This window comes from Sinohyriopsis cumingii, chromosome 10 (assembly GCF_028554795.1).
Source record: "Sinohyriopsis cumingii isolate HCF-2022 chromosome 10, ASM2855479v2, whole genome shotgun sequence".
Classification (NCBI taxonomy): Eukaryota; Metazoa; Mollusca; class Bivalvia; order Unionida; family Unionidae; genus Sinohyriopsis; species Sinohyriopsis cumingii.
Window position 1 is genome coordinate 99,800,537 of NC_142970.1, and position 16,603 is coordinate 99,817,139.

Genomic DNA, 16,603 nt, shown 5'->3' on the forward strand with positions numbered 1-16,603 from the left:
AACATTTTCTCTAATTGAAAATGAAGCTAACTGATAAATAACGTTTGGAAGACACCACAAAATTAATAGAGATTTTTGTTCGGCTGATTTCCTTGTAGATTTAATGCAAGATCCGATTGTCTTGCCATAGTAAAAAGTATGAGGTGGTTTCAAGATAAATGTCAACACATATAATCTTGGCATTTTCATTGACGTCTTTAGATATTCCCAATGTCGTGGTCATCGTTACCGATGGTAACTCCAACATCAATCATGAGATGACTTTAGTTGAGGCGGACATGCTAAAGAGGGCTGGAGTTAGCTTGATAACAGTGGCTGTAGGCTTCCAGAGAGAAACAAGGGAGCTGGTTGGTTTAACATCGTCACCAGTAGAAGAAAATCTGATTTATGCTGACGACTACAGGTCACTGGACAAGCTTTCGCGGAAATTGTTGGAGCCATTATGCACAGGTTTGTGTACATATTATTCATACCTGACGTTGTAAATTCTTATTAAGTTTGCTTGATATCAAATATAAATTGAATATAAGGACAATACTTTCTGTTGTTGTTGTTGTTGTTGTGGGGTTTAACGCCATTTTTTAGCACACGAAAGGCTATACATGGCGGCCAGTATTAATGGTGGAGGAAGAACCCGGAAAACCCCGGAAAGAACCACCGACCCACGAGAAGCTACTGGCAAGCTTTCTCACATGCCCACATTGGCTGAATCTTAGACTCGAACCGCCGCAGACAGAGGTGAGATGGCAGTGATCCGTAACGAAGAGCGCTTTAGACCATTCGGCCAGTCGGGGCCCCCAATACTTTCTGTAAATTGCGTGGACAAAATGAGGCCTTCAATCACCATATTCGACTCAACAACTGCTTGAGCCTTTCAGAGATGCATACATTTTTTTCAATATTCATACGATTGAAGCTCAGCATAATATACACGCAAATACCATGTTATATACAGTAGCCTTTTACGTGCATTTGGTAACAATACGATTTCACTCCCTTGGTCTATGTAGAGAGTTCGCCGATTAGGAGGTTCATTTCCGCCAGCTTTTAACTTCGCTCAATGAAACACATGTCAGACCGTGTTCTAATACCGATAAATGTAACTTAAAAGGCCGAATCTCAATGCCACCGTGAATGACATAAGCGTAATGGTGTTACACAATAACGTTTGTTGCACATCAAATAACTCTGTGAATAATCTTCATTTAAGCTAATGATTTTATTTGAACGCCATCCTTTTAGCGATGGGTGCCTTCCTGTCTGGCCAATAACATTTATAAAAATTCTTATCTCTATAATGAACCATTATGATCTTCTGTGGTTGGCTTCCACTTGGGATACGGGGAACAAGTGCATCGATTTCAGGTTATAATGGCAAAGGTTGAGGTCACTGTGACTAAAAGGATAAGTTGAGTTCCTGATATAATGCACGGCTTTTACTTCATATGCCTGGAGATAATTCTGTGGAAAACTTTTAGTAAACCAGAAGCCTATCACTTGTTGGGTCAAATGATGAAAAGAAAGGCATAAATAATTTTAGTTCTACATAGCAGACCTGGACCGAGCTTTGTGGATGGCATGTACTCTGGAAAAGTAGCATGATGATTTCAGGGTCAAATGGTTAATGTTAAAGTCATTCTAAATAAAACGAAAACTGCGCAAACTGTAAGTGATGAACTGGGGGGATGACTTACATGTTTTGGGTAAGACAGATGCCTTTTTTATTTGGTCAGAGGGCAATAATCAGGGTCACCTTGATTAAAAGAAGAACAGTGGTTTTGCATAATTAATTTAGTTATTTGTTTATTTTGGGGCCATAAGGCCAAATTCTAAAGAAGTGACTCAAATCGGAATGAGTAATGTACAATAACTTGAATTTTAGAATAATTTCGTTGAGCACGTGTCGTGCTAGCAATTAGAGTAATAAAGGGCCTATATATTATGTGGTACTGAGGTCAGATATAGTAAATCTAATAAGAATATTATAGTTTCTGCACAGTAATATTAGACGATCAAAGCTCAAAGTCATGGGGAATTTTGTTGTCAACAAATATAGGGTATGATTATAATGTGCTGCTTATTATTTTCATGTTATCTTCATTTTGAACAAAAGAACAGTTTACGTTTATTAGGCATGGATGGATATATCGTTAAATACGCTATTCATTGAGATTTATTATACAATGTAATCCACTTGGTTGAATATGCGTTTATCGAACTTGAACATTGATAAATTTTACGAACGTGTCAGACGTTTATACAGATTCATCTTTTATGACAATTTGAAGCTAGCGTACCATCTGATAGCAATTATTTACTTTTATTTCGTTGTTATGCATTAATTAATGTTAAAGATGTTTTTGTCTAATGTGCCAACCTCTAGTTATAAAACGTAGTACTGCCAAAGCGTAAATCCTTCGTATTGATAAATTTATGGAAAATCCAGCCTGATATACACTTAATGTACATTAAACGTCCAGTATTACTAAATTAAAGATATCAATATATATCTGGATGTCATAGACTTTATTCGAGCCAGAAATGTCCCATTGACGTGATATACATATGTACAAATGTGGTTTAATCGTACATACATTTCCTAAATTTTGTATTTTTTCCAGGAACTGAAATATTCTTCAGAACTAATATTAGCGAATAAGTACCAAACATGCCAGCAGTAAGACAGATAATATACTTGTGTATCTTCTCTCTGAATTACTCAAAACCACCATTGCCTATTGTATCATTATTTATCTGTAGACTCAGACCTATGCAGGACCAACCCATGCAGGAACGATGCTGTATGTGTTGACGGAATTAGGAGTTACATGTGCCTTTGCCCCGAGTCATATTACGGCACCAATTGTGAGAAACGTAAGGCCATTAACATTGTCAAGACTCTTTTAAGGTGTATTTGAAGTAAAAAATTATTTTAAAAATTTTAACGTTAAACACAAATGATTTTTTAAAATATATTTACTCATAAGGACGCAATTTGTTGAATTCGTCTTTTATTTTAAACAAGTCGAATACCATCAGTGGCAACGAAATGTATACAGAATAGAGAATACATCAATGTATCGAGTAAAACACAGTTTTAGAGACTGATTCATAATTATCACATTGATTATATAAGTCTGTGTACTTATGTCTTATAAGAATTGACCGATATTTTAAATACATAAATGCATACGTGACTATATAGCCACATGCAAGCATGCACAAATATCATCCAATATATATATCTACTGACTCATAATAGTTATCGGTTCATTCGAGTTTCCAGTTGATCTTTTTATGAACCGAAATACTGTATTATACTTTCTTTTAAAAAAGTGTATCCCCTCAATGTTATTTACGTTTAAGAAAATAACATATTTCATAAGCATTCGGATCGCATTTTGATTCGACTTGAAGCTTCCAAATTTTCACTTAATATATGTTAAATTCGCATTTATTTCCTTTTTTTAGATTAACAATATATTATTAGAAAATATAATATTTTTCTTTTGCCGTTATTAATAGAATGTAGTGAACCCGCTGACGTTGCTTTCATCCTTGACTCCTCCAATACCGTTGGTGAAAGAAGCTTCCAGGTGATGAAGGATTACGTAGGAAGCCTCATTATGGAAATGAACGTAGAAGCATGTAATATCAACGTCGGTCTTATGAAATATAGTTCCGCTCCCATGATGCAATGGGGTTTGGGAATGCACCGTGATACGGACGCAAACATCAGGGCTGTTAATCAGGTAACGTTCTCCAACATATGCAGCAATTATTTGATTTCTACGTAATGAAACCATTTGTACAGTCTATTCCATCGTCATTATCAATAATACAATCGGTTGATCACCAAACATACATACTACATGGCATATTTAAATGCTGTTTCCGGTGTATCTGCGGAAATATATTTGTTGTTCTTGAAATAATCGTTTGCTTATTCGTTCAAACGTATGAACGTCTCCATAAAGCGGTGTGCTTTATTATGTGCATTTAAAACTGTTACAATAATACGTTATGTTACTTGCTCCATGTTCTCTCTCTCATTCCCTCTCTCTCTCTCTCTCTCTCTCTGAGTACAACACGTTACCTTAGTTTATCTTCAAACATTTTGAACCCACTTCAGTGACAAGCGCATTGAGGTGGACAAAGACAATGCAGAGAATAATGATGTTCTATGTGATTCTCTTCAATACACAACAATAAAAACACTTACTATACTTTCACTTTTTCAAGGTCCACTACACAAGAGGAGTTGCCAATATGGCCGCTGCTTTGAAGTACTTGCGTACTGATATTTTCAATGGTAGAGGAGGTGATAGACCCAAGGCAAAAAATATTGCATACCTACTGACAGACGGTTCCAATAAGGTTCACGAGGAGGAGACACAAAAGAATGCTGAACTTGCAATTAGTTCTGGAATTAGAATCATCCCCGTCGGGGTGTCGCTGAAAGATCGCGAAGAGGTCGACCTAATTGCTGGAGCTCAAGATTTGAACACAATTATTCTTGATGAAACAATCGGTGAAATAAACGAAGCAGCTCTTGCACCGATGGTGAGAGGTCAGTACAGATTTGTGCTTATTGTTTGTACAGGAATGCGAGTTGTATTATACATGATTATAAATGTTTACCAAGCCTTTGTAACAATCATTAGATTTATTACAACTGCATCATGCTACGAATAAAACTTGAAGTAGTTAGTTCCCGACATAAAAAAGAACTTTGTAGGTATTCACGCACCTTTCTTATGAAATGTGCAAACAATAATTCGGAGAAGGGAACTCATGGGCAAAGGGGTTCTTAATGACGGACTTCTTGATGAAGAACAAAGTAGCATATTCTTCAGAGCTGTCTGTATCTTAGGCCTTTACAGGCATAGTTTTAAGCATCCATTTGTGAAGATAAATTGCTCTTGGAAACGTTCCAGTAGGTTACCCTCCGCCACGAAAAGACAACAGCAACAAAGCCAAAAACTACCAGGATCTGCCCCGCTGATACTGTTTTGTTTTATATATATATCGTTGAATGAATCATTATCGTTTTTATTGAATATATTGCCTTAATCAACATTACCATCAACATCATCTTTGCTATTAGTATTGCTATTATTAATATTATTATTATTATTATTATTAGCTACAGACTATTGTGCAGGGAATCCATGTAAAAATGGAGGGAAATGTTTGAACGAATCTTATGGGTTTACCTGTGAATGTCCTGCTGGCTTAACCGGGGAAGATTGTAGCCGTCGTAAGTAACTTATTATAATACATTCTCTCCCTCTGTATTTTTCTGCCTGCCTGTATCTCCTAAAGTCTATGAGAAAATATCTCAATCAAAAGCATGTTTCATTCCGATAGCACAACTGTGCAGTTTTAAAAGATGAAAACAGTTTTATAACACGAACTAAACGGTTTTGTTCAGCGCGAAATTGCCTATAATTACTCACGCATTTACATATGTTTGTTAAAACGGTATACATTTAGATAGCTAAGACCAACTTGTTCAAATTTGGTATCATATTCAACATTAGCAATAATAACTTCAGCATGATGGAGATTTGAAAGCTAATTACGTTTAAATGTATAATTTCTTTGTCATTTCCATGTACTCGATCTTTTTATATCTCATGACAGCTTGAGGTAATCAAATGTTTATATATTTTATGATACAATTGCAACTTGGAATGTGTGCATATTAGATATTTTGCAGTGCTTTAATATCCACACTTCACAACCAATCTTTCCATAGGTTGCTCTGCTGGCGGTGACGTAGTCTTTGCTGTGGATACCTCACGTTACGTCACAAGGAAGGAAATGAAACGTGTACGTCGCTTCCTGCGTACCGTCGTCAAGAGACTGCGATTCAAAGAATTTAAGACTGGCCTTGTTCAGTACTCTAACACTGCTAACGTCGTACTGACCTTTGCGGACGGAGACAAAAAGAAAAACGTGTTGTCGGCAATCGCTGGCTTACGGTAAACGGAGTCACATTTGGGAACTAAGTTTATTAAACTATTGTTTGTTGGTCACATTAACGCATGCCTTGTACACCGTATGCATGCATGCTTTGATGTACCTTTAATGCACCGTATGTGGCAGTTGGTCGAAAAAGTTAATAATAAGGGCACAAACATTAAGAATAAATTAATTCGCGGAGACCTGATGTGAATTCGTAACATTCTCTCTCAAACCTTATATCCCTGTCATTGCAAATGTGTCTTAAAGGGTGTACACAAATACAAGTTCTTGACTTGAAGGAAAGAAAACTATGGATAACTAATAAAGTGAAGCCCATATACAAGTCGTTTTTGACAGAGGAGAGTCATACAACTTGTACAGGTAGTTTTTTATTTTCACGCATAACGACATATAACATTTATTGCTTAACTTTCTGATTAAGAACTTTCATTTCGGATTTGGCACCCAAGACGGTTATACCTATCTGTTTTTTTAATTACCATATCCCAAAGTTAATCAACGAAAACATATCTTAAGCATAAACGTTTCAGTTAGTGACGTTCATAAAGCTTAATATTATCATGGCGGGATGAAATCGTTCATAGACTTATAGCTGTTATTGATTTTTAGTAGACTTACCCAACGCTTAATTTTAACTAGCGCCATTGTCTATTAGCAACTTCTAAAGTTTGTGAAGTTTGTTATCTTTGTTATCAATGGTGTCTCTATAGAATACCATTTATTCAGGAATATGGTTGGGGATCCGGACCCGGCAGAGGCACTCGCCAAAGCTAACTTCCGGATCTTTAAAGGAGATGGGGCAATGGCAGATCAACCCGATTACCTCGTCCTTCTGTCCAAGGGTCTAAAGAATGAAGAGGAACTCCTTACTCAGTCTAACAGACTGAAAATGAGAGGAACCAGAATTCTTGGCGTGGGTAGGTTTATCTCAATTTATTTCCTTATGGGAATACATATATGAATCTGCACGTTCATCTGCTTTTCTGCTCATGAGCATTTTCCGCCGTTACATTACTTTTAGAGTTTTATGAAAGGAATTTTACACACACAAACACACACACACACACACACACACATACATATATATATATATATATATATATATATATATATATATATATATATATATATAGAGAGAGAGAGAGAGAGAGAGAGAACGATAGACAGTCAGATAGATAGATAGATAGGTGGTAGGTAGGTAGGTAGGTAGGTAGATAGATAGATAGATACAGATAGATAGATTGATATGAAGACAAATCAGGACCATATGAAAACAATAAAATCAGAAGTTTAAATATAAATGTAACTCAATACAACTAATCTCCCTTGACGGACACTACTGTAGTCTAAACTATAAAAATGACTTTTAATTTTTTTAAATTACAATCTCGTATTGAGATACGACAATGTATGCAAACTACATGATTCATCAAAACTGGTTCTATTGTTAAAAAAACAAAAAATAGTCGACCAGTTTACACAAATAATTGAATCTGATGTAAAATATAGCCGCTGTTGCTTAAAACGAAGAAAAACTTTAAGAAATGTTTGTTCAGAAGCCGCTTGATCTGATACAATTTGACAAACAAGTACACGGTCATAAAGGATTTTCAGTTTACACACATATTATCTCCCTTGATGGACTGTATAGCGACAAGAGGTAGGATCGGTATAGTAATATTAATGATTTTCACAACATCCCACAAATCTTATTGAGATTCCATACGGTCAAACTATGGAAATGTGCTGAAACTATTATTATTGTTATTATTATTATTATTATTATTATTATTATTATTTTTTAAAGGAGTCGGGCTGACAGGCTCAGAGAGGGAGCTTATGGATTCAGTCGTATCCTACCCCTCAGCTAGCACTGCATATTATGCGGATGATGTTGAAGAACTGGATGACGTTGCCGATAAGGTAGTGGAGTTTATGTGTAACGGTATGTATCAGAACCCGGACTTTTAGTTTTAAGGGAGAAATGAAACGAAAAACAACGAATAGAAAAATAACTGTCTCTTTTTAATTCCATATATCTTGTGCATATAATGATACACTGTCACCATTAGAATACATAACGAATCATAGTCTTAAAAATAATCACTGGAAACTGATGTATATGAGTATGATATCCGTCTTTCCTCTATCCAATTGTAAGGAGAAAATGAAGGCAGTAAATATATTGCTGTCAGCTAGAAAAACAAACGACAGTACAACTGAAGATAGATTGTATACATATATAATGATTTCTTATATATAAGATAAATTGTATACATATATAATGATGTCTTATATATAAGATAGATTGTATACATATATAATGATGTCTTATATATAAGATAGATTGTATACATATATAATGATGTCTTATATATAAGATAGATTGTATACATATATAATGATGTCTTATATATAAGATAGATTGTATACATATATAATGATTTCTTATATATAAGATAGATTGTATACATATATAATGATGTCTTGTATATAAGATAGATTGTATACATATATAATGATGTCTTATATATAAGATAGATTGTATACATATATAATGATGTCTTATATATAAGATAGATTGTATACATATATAATGATTTCTTATATATAACTATTATTTGTCATTAAAGGTGAGGATAAATGTGCTCTGAACCCCTGTCAGAACAAAGGCAAATGTCACGTTATCGGGGCTGAGTACTACTGTGACTGTCCTCTTGGTTTCGCCGGAAAGAACTGTGAACTGAGTGAGTACACACGACATTTGAACTGATAGCGGAGTGATTATACATGACATTTGAAGTGAGAGCAGAGTGAGTATACATGCCATTCGAACTGAGTGCAGAGCGATTTTACATGTCATTTGAACTGAGTGCAGAGTGAGTATACATGTCATCTGAACTGAGAGCAGATTGAGTATATGAGACATGAACTGAGAGCAGAGTGATTATACATGTCATTTTAACTGAGTGCAGAGTGATTATACATAATATATCAACTGAGAGCAGAGTGAGTACACACGCCATTTGAACTGAGAGCAGAGTGAGGATATATGCCATTTGAACTGAGAGCAGTAAGTATACACGCCATTTGAACTGAGTGCAGAGTGAGTATAAACGACATTTGAATTCAATGCAGAGTGAGTATATATGCCATTCGAACTGAGTGCAGAGTGAGTATACACGACATTGAATGCAGAGTGAATATATATTCCATTCGAACTGAGAGTAGAGTGAGTATACACGCCATTTGAAATGCGAGCAGAGTGCGTATACTTTACATTTGAAATAGGAACTGAGTGAGTACACTAGACTTCTTGTTTACTTTTAAATTTCATTTGAAATCTTGTATGCACTCTTTGCAGTGACAGTTTTTTCACTTAGTTATTCTATCAAAAGTCTGCTTCAAATACTTTCTTTAATTTTGATTCTCAAACATCGTTGCCTTAGTTAGGTAGATAATTAAAGCCCACTATAATGCGCTCAAGTTGTATAATATTTTTAATGATATTATACGTTGGTACTTTGTTTTACATTGACTCATGCAAACGTCGAAAACGCAATTTCAGACCAACACATTCTGCACACTTCGAATCCTCGCCGTTGTTGTTGTATGTATGTGTTCATATGTGCGCTGTGTGTAAAGAGTGATATATATATATATATATATATATATATATATATATATATATATATATATATATATATATATATATATATATATATATATATATATATATATTGATTGAAACAACTTTTGATTTTGTATCGACTGTAAACTAAACAGATTTAGGGTATTCGTGAGGTAAGCAAAGAAATATGTACAAATAGATACCAGCAATCGTTTCATGAATAATAATATTTTTAGAACAGCTGTTTTGTTCTAGTCGCAAAGCTTCTACATCTCTGACGGATCTATGCAGTGATCTGCAGAAGAAACATGTTGCCCCTCAGATAATGTCATTTTTTGTGAAATAGATGTCTCGTGTGACGCTGATATTTTTGTTGCATAGCAACATATGCCATTTATATAGCTCTGTTTGTTTAATGCAGTGCCTACCAAAGCATAATAAAGTGTGAAAGTTGATTCTCATAACAACGAAACTTAAAAGTAACTGGGTTATATAAAATGTTATCGAATACATATAGTATATTATTTGTGCTAGATGAAATGATGTAGGTTAAATATGGTGGAGTCAGTGTTGTAGGTTAAATACAGTAGTCAGTGTTGTATGTTAAGGGTTGTATATAAAATGCTTTATGTGAATTGCATGAATTACCATAAATATAGTACTTGTATTACATTCGCCACCATATTTGTTTGTCGATAAATGAATCTACTTACATACCCTCAAACGACTTTTCAAAATTTAAAACCGTTTTCTTCTATAGAATGCGATGCAAAGGCAGATATTGTCTTCCTTTTGGACTCCTCAGGAAGTGTTGGTCATGTAGATTTCCGGAAGGTAAAGGACTTTGCTTATAGAATGATAGACGAACTGAATATTGGCAAAGACCACTCAAGGGTGGGGTTGGTCGCTTACAGTTCCCGAAGTAGGCATGGATTTTATTTGAAAGACTATTACGAAAAATACCAGTTACAAAACGCCATTTCTTCAATCGATTTCGAATATGGAAAAACAAATACTGCGGACGGATTACGCCATGTAAGAGAAAAGCTGTTTAATTCACAAGTAGGAGACAGACCAGATGCTCAAAACTTCGGTAAGCAATAATATATATATATATATATATATATATATATATATATATATATATATATATATATATATATATATATTGGAATATTATGTTCCGCCTTCATACAAAATTGGAATAATCTATGAGGATACGAGGATACTAAGAGTGAACAAAAAGTGTAACAAAAGGTGTACGGGCGCTGCATTAATAATAACGCGTCCACGAGTTAATCACTTAACGCAAGTATCACTAAGGAAAATAATGCATCGTTGCAGAGATATCCGAAGGGAATTTATGGTTCGAAATAATAAATGTGGTCCTTAATAAGTGCGTCTGTATGTACACCCTTCAGAAAAGCTATTTAATCTGGTCTATAGAGCATGAAGAAATGTATATATATATATATATATATATATATATATATATATATATATATATATATATATATATATATATTGTAACCGGTAACAAAACGCACTTACAATATTTTATTTCCTTGTCGTTATAGTTGTTGTAATTACGGACGGTTTATCCAACATCAAATCTGACCAGACGATTATCGAGGCGGACCTCTTGAAATCCAACGGAGTTCACGTGTACGCTATAGGCATTGGCAAATTCGATCGGTACGAGTTAGACAGAATTGCAAGTGCACCTGCCTTGAAGAATGCATTTATACTAGAAGACTATGCTTCACTTGCTACCATCTCCAGCGATATTATAAGGGCCACATGCAAAGGTGAGTCAAATCTGTGTCGGTGAGACAAAATAAATTCTTCCAAGACTAGGTGTGCATGCATTTATGAATTTTAAAATGCCGAATGAATTGATTTTACGGTCAGTGGGAACATTATGGCATCCTATAAAATATTTGCATTGACAAATATCGAATACATTCCGCTCTTTATATATATATATATATATATATATATATATATATATATATATATATATATATATATATATATATATATATACACATATAGTCATACCCCCATTTCATAGCGTCAACGCTTAGCATCCTGCTTTTAAGATCCCTCCCACTCTCTCTCCCTCTCTGTCTCTCTCACACACACGCACAGACACACACACACACATATACACACATACTCACAAGCAAACACACATGATGTCTCGAAATTTTACACAATTGTATGGGTACACTGCCTGCTTCGTTACGTACAACGCAATCATTGAGTGCTCGCTGCGTTACACTACGTGGGCTTTCCTTTGCATTGCATTACATCTGCTTTACCTTGCAATTACCATTACTATTTCATGAGGGAGATCGCAACTGTAGAAGCCTACTAGACGGATAACCATTTCAGTCATTGTAGGTTATGGTGTATTAAACATTTAAGTGCGTTTAAATGGTAGCAAAACAGAACAGCCACTGCACATTTTGCATTGAATTACAAATCAGCCACCAATCTGTATGAATGATACAGTTTCTGTAAATTGGTGTGAACATTTCTGATTCACATTTATAAAACGAATATCTTTTTTAATCGACAAATTTTCATCATGGCAGATATACAACCTGCAATCTGGTAACTGCGAAAAATATACTGAATATGAAACATTGGCTAGACGGGAAAATCTGTATAAACTCATTTTGTTGCCAGAAATGTGTATTACATCAAACAATTTACATGTAAATACAGATGTATTTTCACGCTCGTAATTTAAAGAAGTAGCAGTAAGTAAATAAAACAAACTGCATAGTCAAGCATTTTAAACTGATGCAAAATATAACCATAAAGCCTATGTACCGTTTAGTATTAAAGTCAGAAAAGTTCGTGTTTGATAGATTCTGTGTGTAGGTGCTTATCCCTCTACAAAATATTTAGGCATATACGTGTTACACGTTATCGTAAATATGCATCAATTGCTCTTGCAGCAATTTTCACGAAAATTAGAAGTAATTTCTGCCTCTAAATTACAACTATGGAAAAATGTAGCTTACCCACATTATAAATATTGATCATGAATTGCATTAGTCGCAGACATGTCAGCTTGCAACTAGACTTAAGAGTATGCTATTAACCAAATAATAAAATGAAACATGACAAAGCTGGCAAAGACAGGAGTAAATCACATTGATCTCGCATACTTGTGCAATTTGTTTAGAGAAGGCAGGGTTTACCGAATAGAATTCTAATATTTTCAGTACCGTACCTAACAAAGTTATGCAAACGCAAGACAAATGTAAAATCATGTATTAATTATTTTCAATGTAATTGTGTTGAGCATCAAACTATTGAAAATGTGGTTGCAAAGTAAGTCGATAATATGTTATTATTATTTGTATGGTTGTTCATGTTGACAAGGCTATTCTAATATAGTGGTGGTAGCAGCGGCAGCAACTGTAGTATTAGTGAAACTAAAGCAAATTGTTGTTAGTACTAGAACAACAATAAGGACAAGAACAGAAATTACGACTATTGCTACCAGTACTCTGGACATATAATTAATCACATCCATATCAGCATAATTCAACTGGAGTTTTTTGTCTGGCGAAGGTACTCCTTTTATCTACATAAACACGTATGTTCGGAATCATCCATAAATTATTAGCAGCCAAATACATATACGGTTCTTGATAATTTGACGTTCACTTGTAACGACTTTCATTGATCATTAAGACCCGTCGTTACAAATATGATCAAGACACTCTGTTCAACCGTTCCGGCTGTCCACTATTGTAGCATGATAATCGTAAAACCAATTAATAACCGTTCTGAGAAAATTTTGCATGTTTCGGTGTTACCATTGTTTTGTGTTACCTTTCCAGTACGTATCTCTTGGTTACCATTACTAACTGTCTCCATAAATGCTTTTAAGTGAACGAAGAGAGTACTCTCAAGATATTCTGCTATATTTCAGATTTTCTTTGTTTCTTATTTACTCATCATGAGTCACTACTTCTTCGTGCGTTTGGTAATATTGGAATACTATATTTGGTAACTGCATGCTGTTCCACGCTTTTAAGCTTTAATTAATGCACATATATTTATCAGCATCACATAGAAATAAAATATTATGAAATGTTAATGAGTTTAGTTCATAGAAAATGGAATATCACTCTTTATTTTTTTTTACAGATCCAAGTGTTTGTGATGAAAATCCATGTCGCAATGACGGGAGATGCGAACCAACAATGAATGGACCAGTTTGCAAATGTACAGGAGGTTACCGAGGAAATTATTGCGAGATGAGTAAGTGGTTGACATCAATCTATCAGAAGCAAATAAATGTACACATGAATTGCAAATAATTGACGAATTTTCAGATTGTTAAGAAATTGGCGACTACACTGGTGACTACATTGCTTACCTTCTTGTAATTCATAACCAGATATCTCTTTCTTCAAACATACATACGGAGAGAAAAGCCAAGCGTTAATTGCACATTAAAATCATAAATCAAACCATTAAAAAGTGACATGTAGGGTAGTCTATTGTATGGTTACAACTAATACAACATATTCAAATGTTGTTTGACAATAGTATATTCATCTGAGTTTCTTTGGCAACCACATCAATTTTAATTACATTGTTATATGCATTCTCAGTCGATTTTAATTTATAGTTAATCAATCGATTTCAATTCATAGAACAGTATACTTCAGTAATTGTCAGACAATATTATAAAACACGTTGTTTTCCAAAATATTCAGCATCGATTTATATAATATTGGTAATGAATTAATAGTGTTTTCCAAAGTAGACGAAAGCGCAATAAAAAAGAACATTTATGGGCTTCCAAACTTGGCAGTCTTTCTAAATGTGAATTAACAAAGAATGCTAAATTCCATCTTGAACATTTACGTATTCTTAAAGAAGTTAATTAAACTCTTAACCTTTGCTCTGAAAGTATGATGTTTCTGTTTAAAATAGCAAACAAAAACACGTATATGTCAATAATATCTTTAATTTCATATTCGGATGAATTTCATTACAGGTTGTGTCTCCAGGAAAGACATCATCTTTGTACTGGATTCGTCATCGAGTGTAGGCGAGGAGAACTTCCAACTTGCCCTAGAATTCGTGTCGTCGGTGGTTGAGGAGCTTTCCCGGGGAGGCTCTGATAATAGATACGCCCTGATAACATTCAGTAATGACGTTCAACTCGTTTTTAGCCTTGGCCGATATTCATCTGCAAGTATTGTCTTAAACGCTATAAAGTACACTCGATATAGACCTGGTTCTACCAACACTGCAGGAGGCCTTAGAACCGCTCTAGAAATTTCGTCACCAGAGTATGGCGATCGGAAGGACGTTGACAACATTGTTATGCTAGTGGCAGATGGACAGTCAAATGTTAATACACAAGATACAATCCCAGCTGCAGACGATTTAAAGAAAACCGGTACAAAGATTATAACTATTGGAGTCGGATTATCGAATTATAAGGAACTTGAGAGTATTGGTTCGGGATCAGAAAATGTATACAAGGTCAATACATACAACCTCCTTGGCGACGTTAAGGCAGATATATTAGAAAACTCTTGCTCTGAAATGAGTAGGAAACTGTAGATACCATTAGTAGGAATGTAAATCGTTTTGCTAGACATACTAGGTCATCATAAAAACCAGTATATTACATACGTTTGAGCTACATTGAGTATTTTAGTATATTAATGCTTGCAAATATGTGCCAATATAGACAACAGCTTTATGTTACATATCTCCTAGAAAAAAATATGTATATTTTGTACATGTATATGAATTCCAATTTGATGTATTCATTTGCTTTTTTGTATTCTTTAATTTTATGTTGCTATACGCATATCCGAACATTAATCAAGGCTTCCGTTTTCTTTCTTGGTACATAGACTGAATATTACATGCTCAGGATAATCTTTGCTTAAATAATGTCTCTCTAATATTCAAATCGACTCAAAACTACACCATGTTAGTCTATTGAGCATCATTATATCCCGTTGTCATCATGCCTATTTTATAGGGTGTACACAAAACGTTGATATATCATTCATTGCTTTGTGTTAGCGACCTTAGGGCACATATATTAGATGGGTCTTATAGTGAAGGCTTTCAAGGTTTCGTAATACAAATAATAAAAACAGAACATGTGAACAACGTTTGGTGGTGATAACTCAAAGTTGTAGAGCTGTATGCTGTTTGTAAAATAGTTCTTTGAGTTGCACATTCGTCAACTGTTCGATTCCACCAAATTATGAATGTCTATACAACGTAAAGAAAACAGTACATATTGTCGGGATTCAGTTTAGAATAGCACGTAAGTTAAAATGGAACTAATCAAGAGGGGTTTTTCTCTGTTTCATCCAATCTTCTTGTAGCTGTTTCTTTCATTTTATCATATCGTATGAAATATTGCAGTGACAAAGATGAGGCATACCACCGGACCAGCTAGCTTGGTAATGCATTTAATGTAAATATAATCCTAAACCCAAGAAATATAATGCTTTGATTATAGATATAGAAAAGGGATTACTTAACTGGGAAATATGGAGATGGTAATAGATTAAAGACACACATGGAATCTGGTGATTTGTGCAATTGATATATCACCTAGTTATCGACTACTTTATGCGTATGACCCCTATCGGTACTTAATGATTCTACAAGAGTATGTACATATTAAGTCATTATGTTGTACCTTTTATGCACATTTCACCTTTCACATGAGAATAAATTCTTTCTTCTGCACTTGGGTAGAGAGTTTCAATAACCAAATATCATTTCAAATATGTGTGTGTGTTGTCTGATTTTGCAGGTAAAGTAAAGACTGTGATAGGGCCAGCAAAATACAGTATACTTATCTGTCCAGGCCTATGCACAAGTAACTAGTAAAATCCAATTCACAAGTAATTTGACAGTCATATTACTATATCTCTCTCCCTCGCTCTCGCTGTGCCTGTGTGTGTG

At 34.5% G+C, this 16,603-nt stretch overlaps 1 protein-coding gene across 1 annotated transcript in view; it reads left to right on the forward strand.

Annotated features, from left to right (window-relative positions):
• LOC149790718 (uncharacterized) overlaps positions 1-16,384 on the forward strand; it is a 395,180-nt gene extending 378,796 nt beyond the window's left edge. The window contains exons 55-67 of the mRNA XM_089973252.1: positions 202-450; positions 2,761-2,874; positions 3,526-3,752; positions 4,243-4,570; positions 5,147-5,260; positions 5,762-5,987; positions 6,718-6,908; positions 7,799-7,936; positions 8,625-8,738; positions 10,383-10,715; positions 11,200-11,430; positions 13,796-13,909; positions 14,655-16,384. Of these exons, the coding sequence (XP_089829378.1) occupies positions 202-450; positions 2,761-2,874; positions 3,526-3,752; positions 4,243-4,570; positions 5,147-5,260; positions 5,762-5,987; positions 6,718-6,908; positions 7,799-7,936; positions 8,625-8,738; positions 10,383-10,715; positions 11,200-11,430; positions 13,796-13,909; positions 14,655-15,229 (2,954 nt within the window). The 3' untranslated portion in view covers positions 15,230-16,384. The remainder of the gene's footprint in view (positions 1-201; positions 451-2,760; positions 2,875-3,525; positions 3,753-4,242; positions 4,571-5,146; positions 5,261-5,761; positions 5,988-6,717; positions 6,909-7,798; positions 7,937-8,624; positions 8,739-10,382; positions 10,716-11,199; positions 11,431-13,795; positions 13,910-14,654) is intronic.
• Positions 16,385-16,603: the final 219 nt, after the last annotated feature.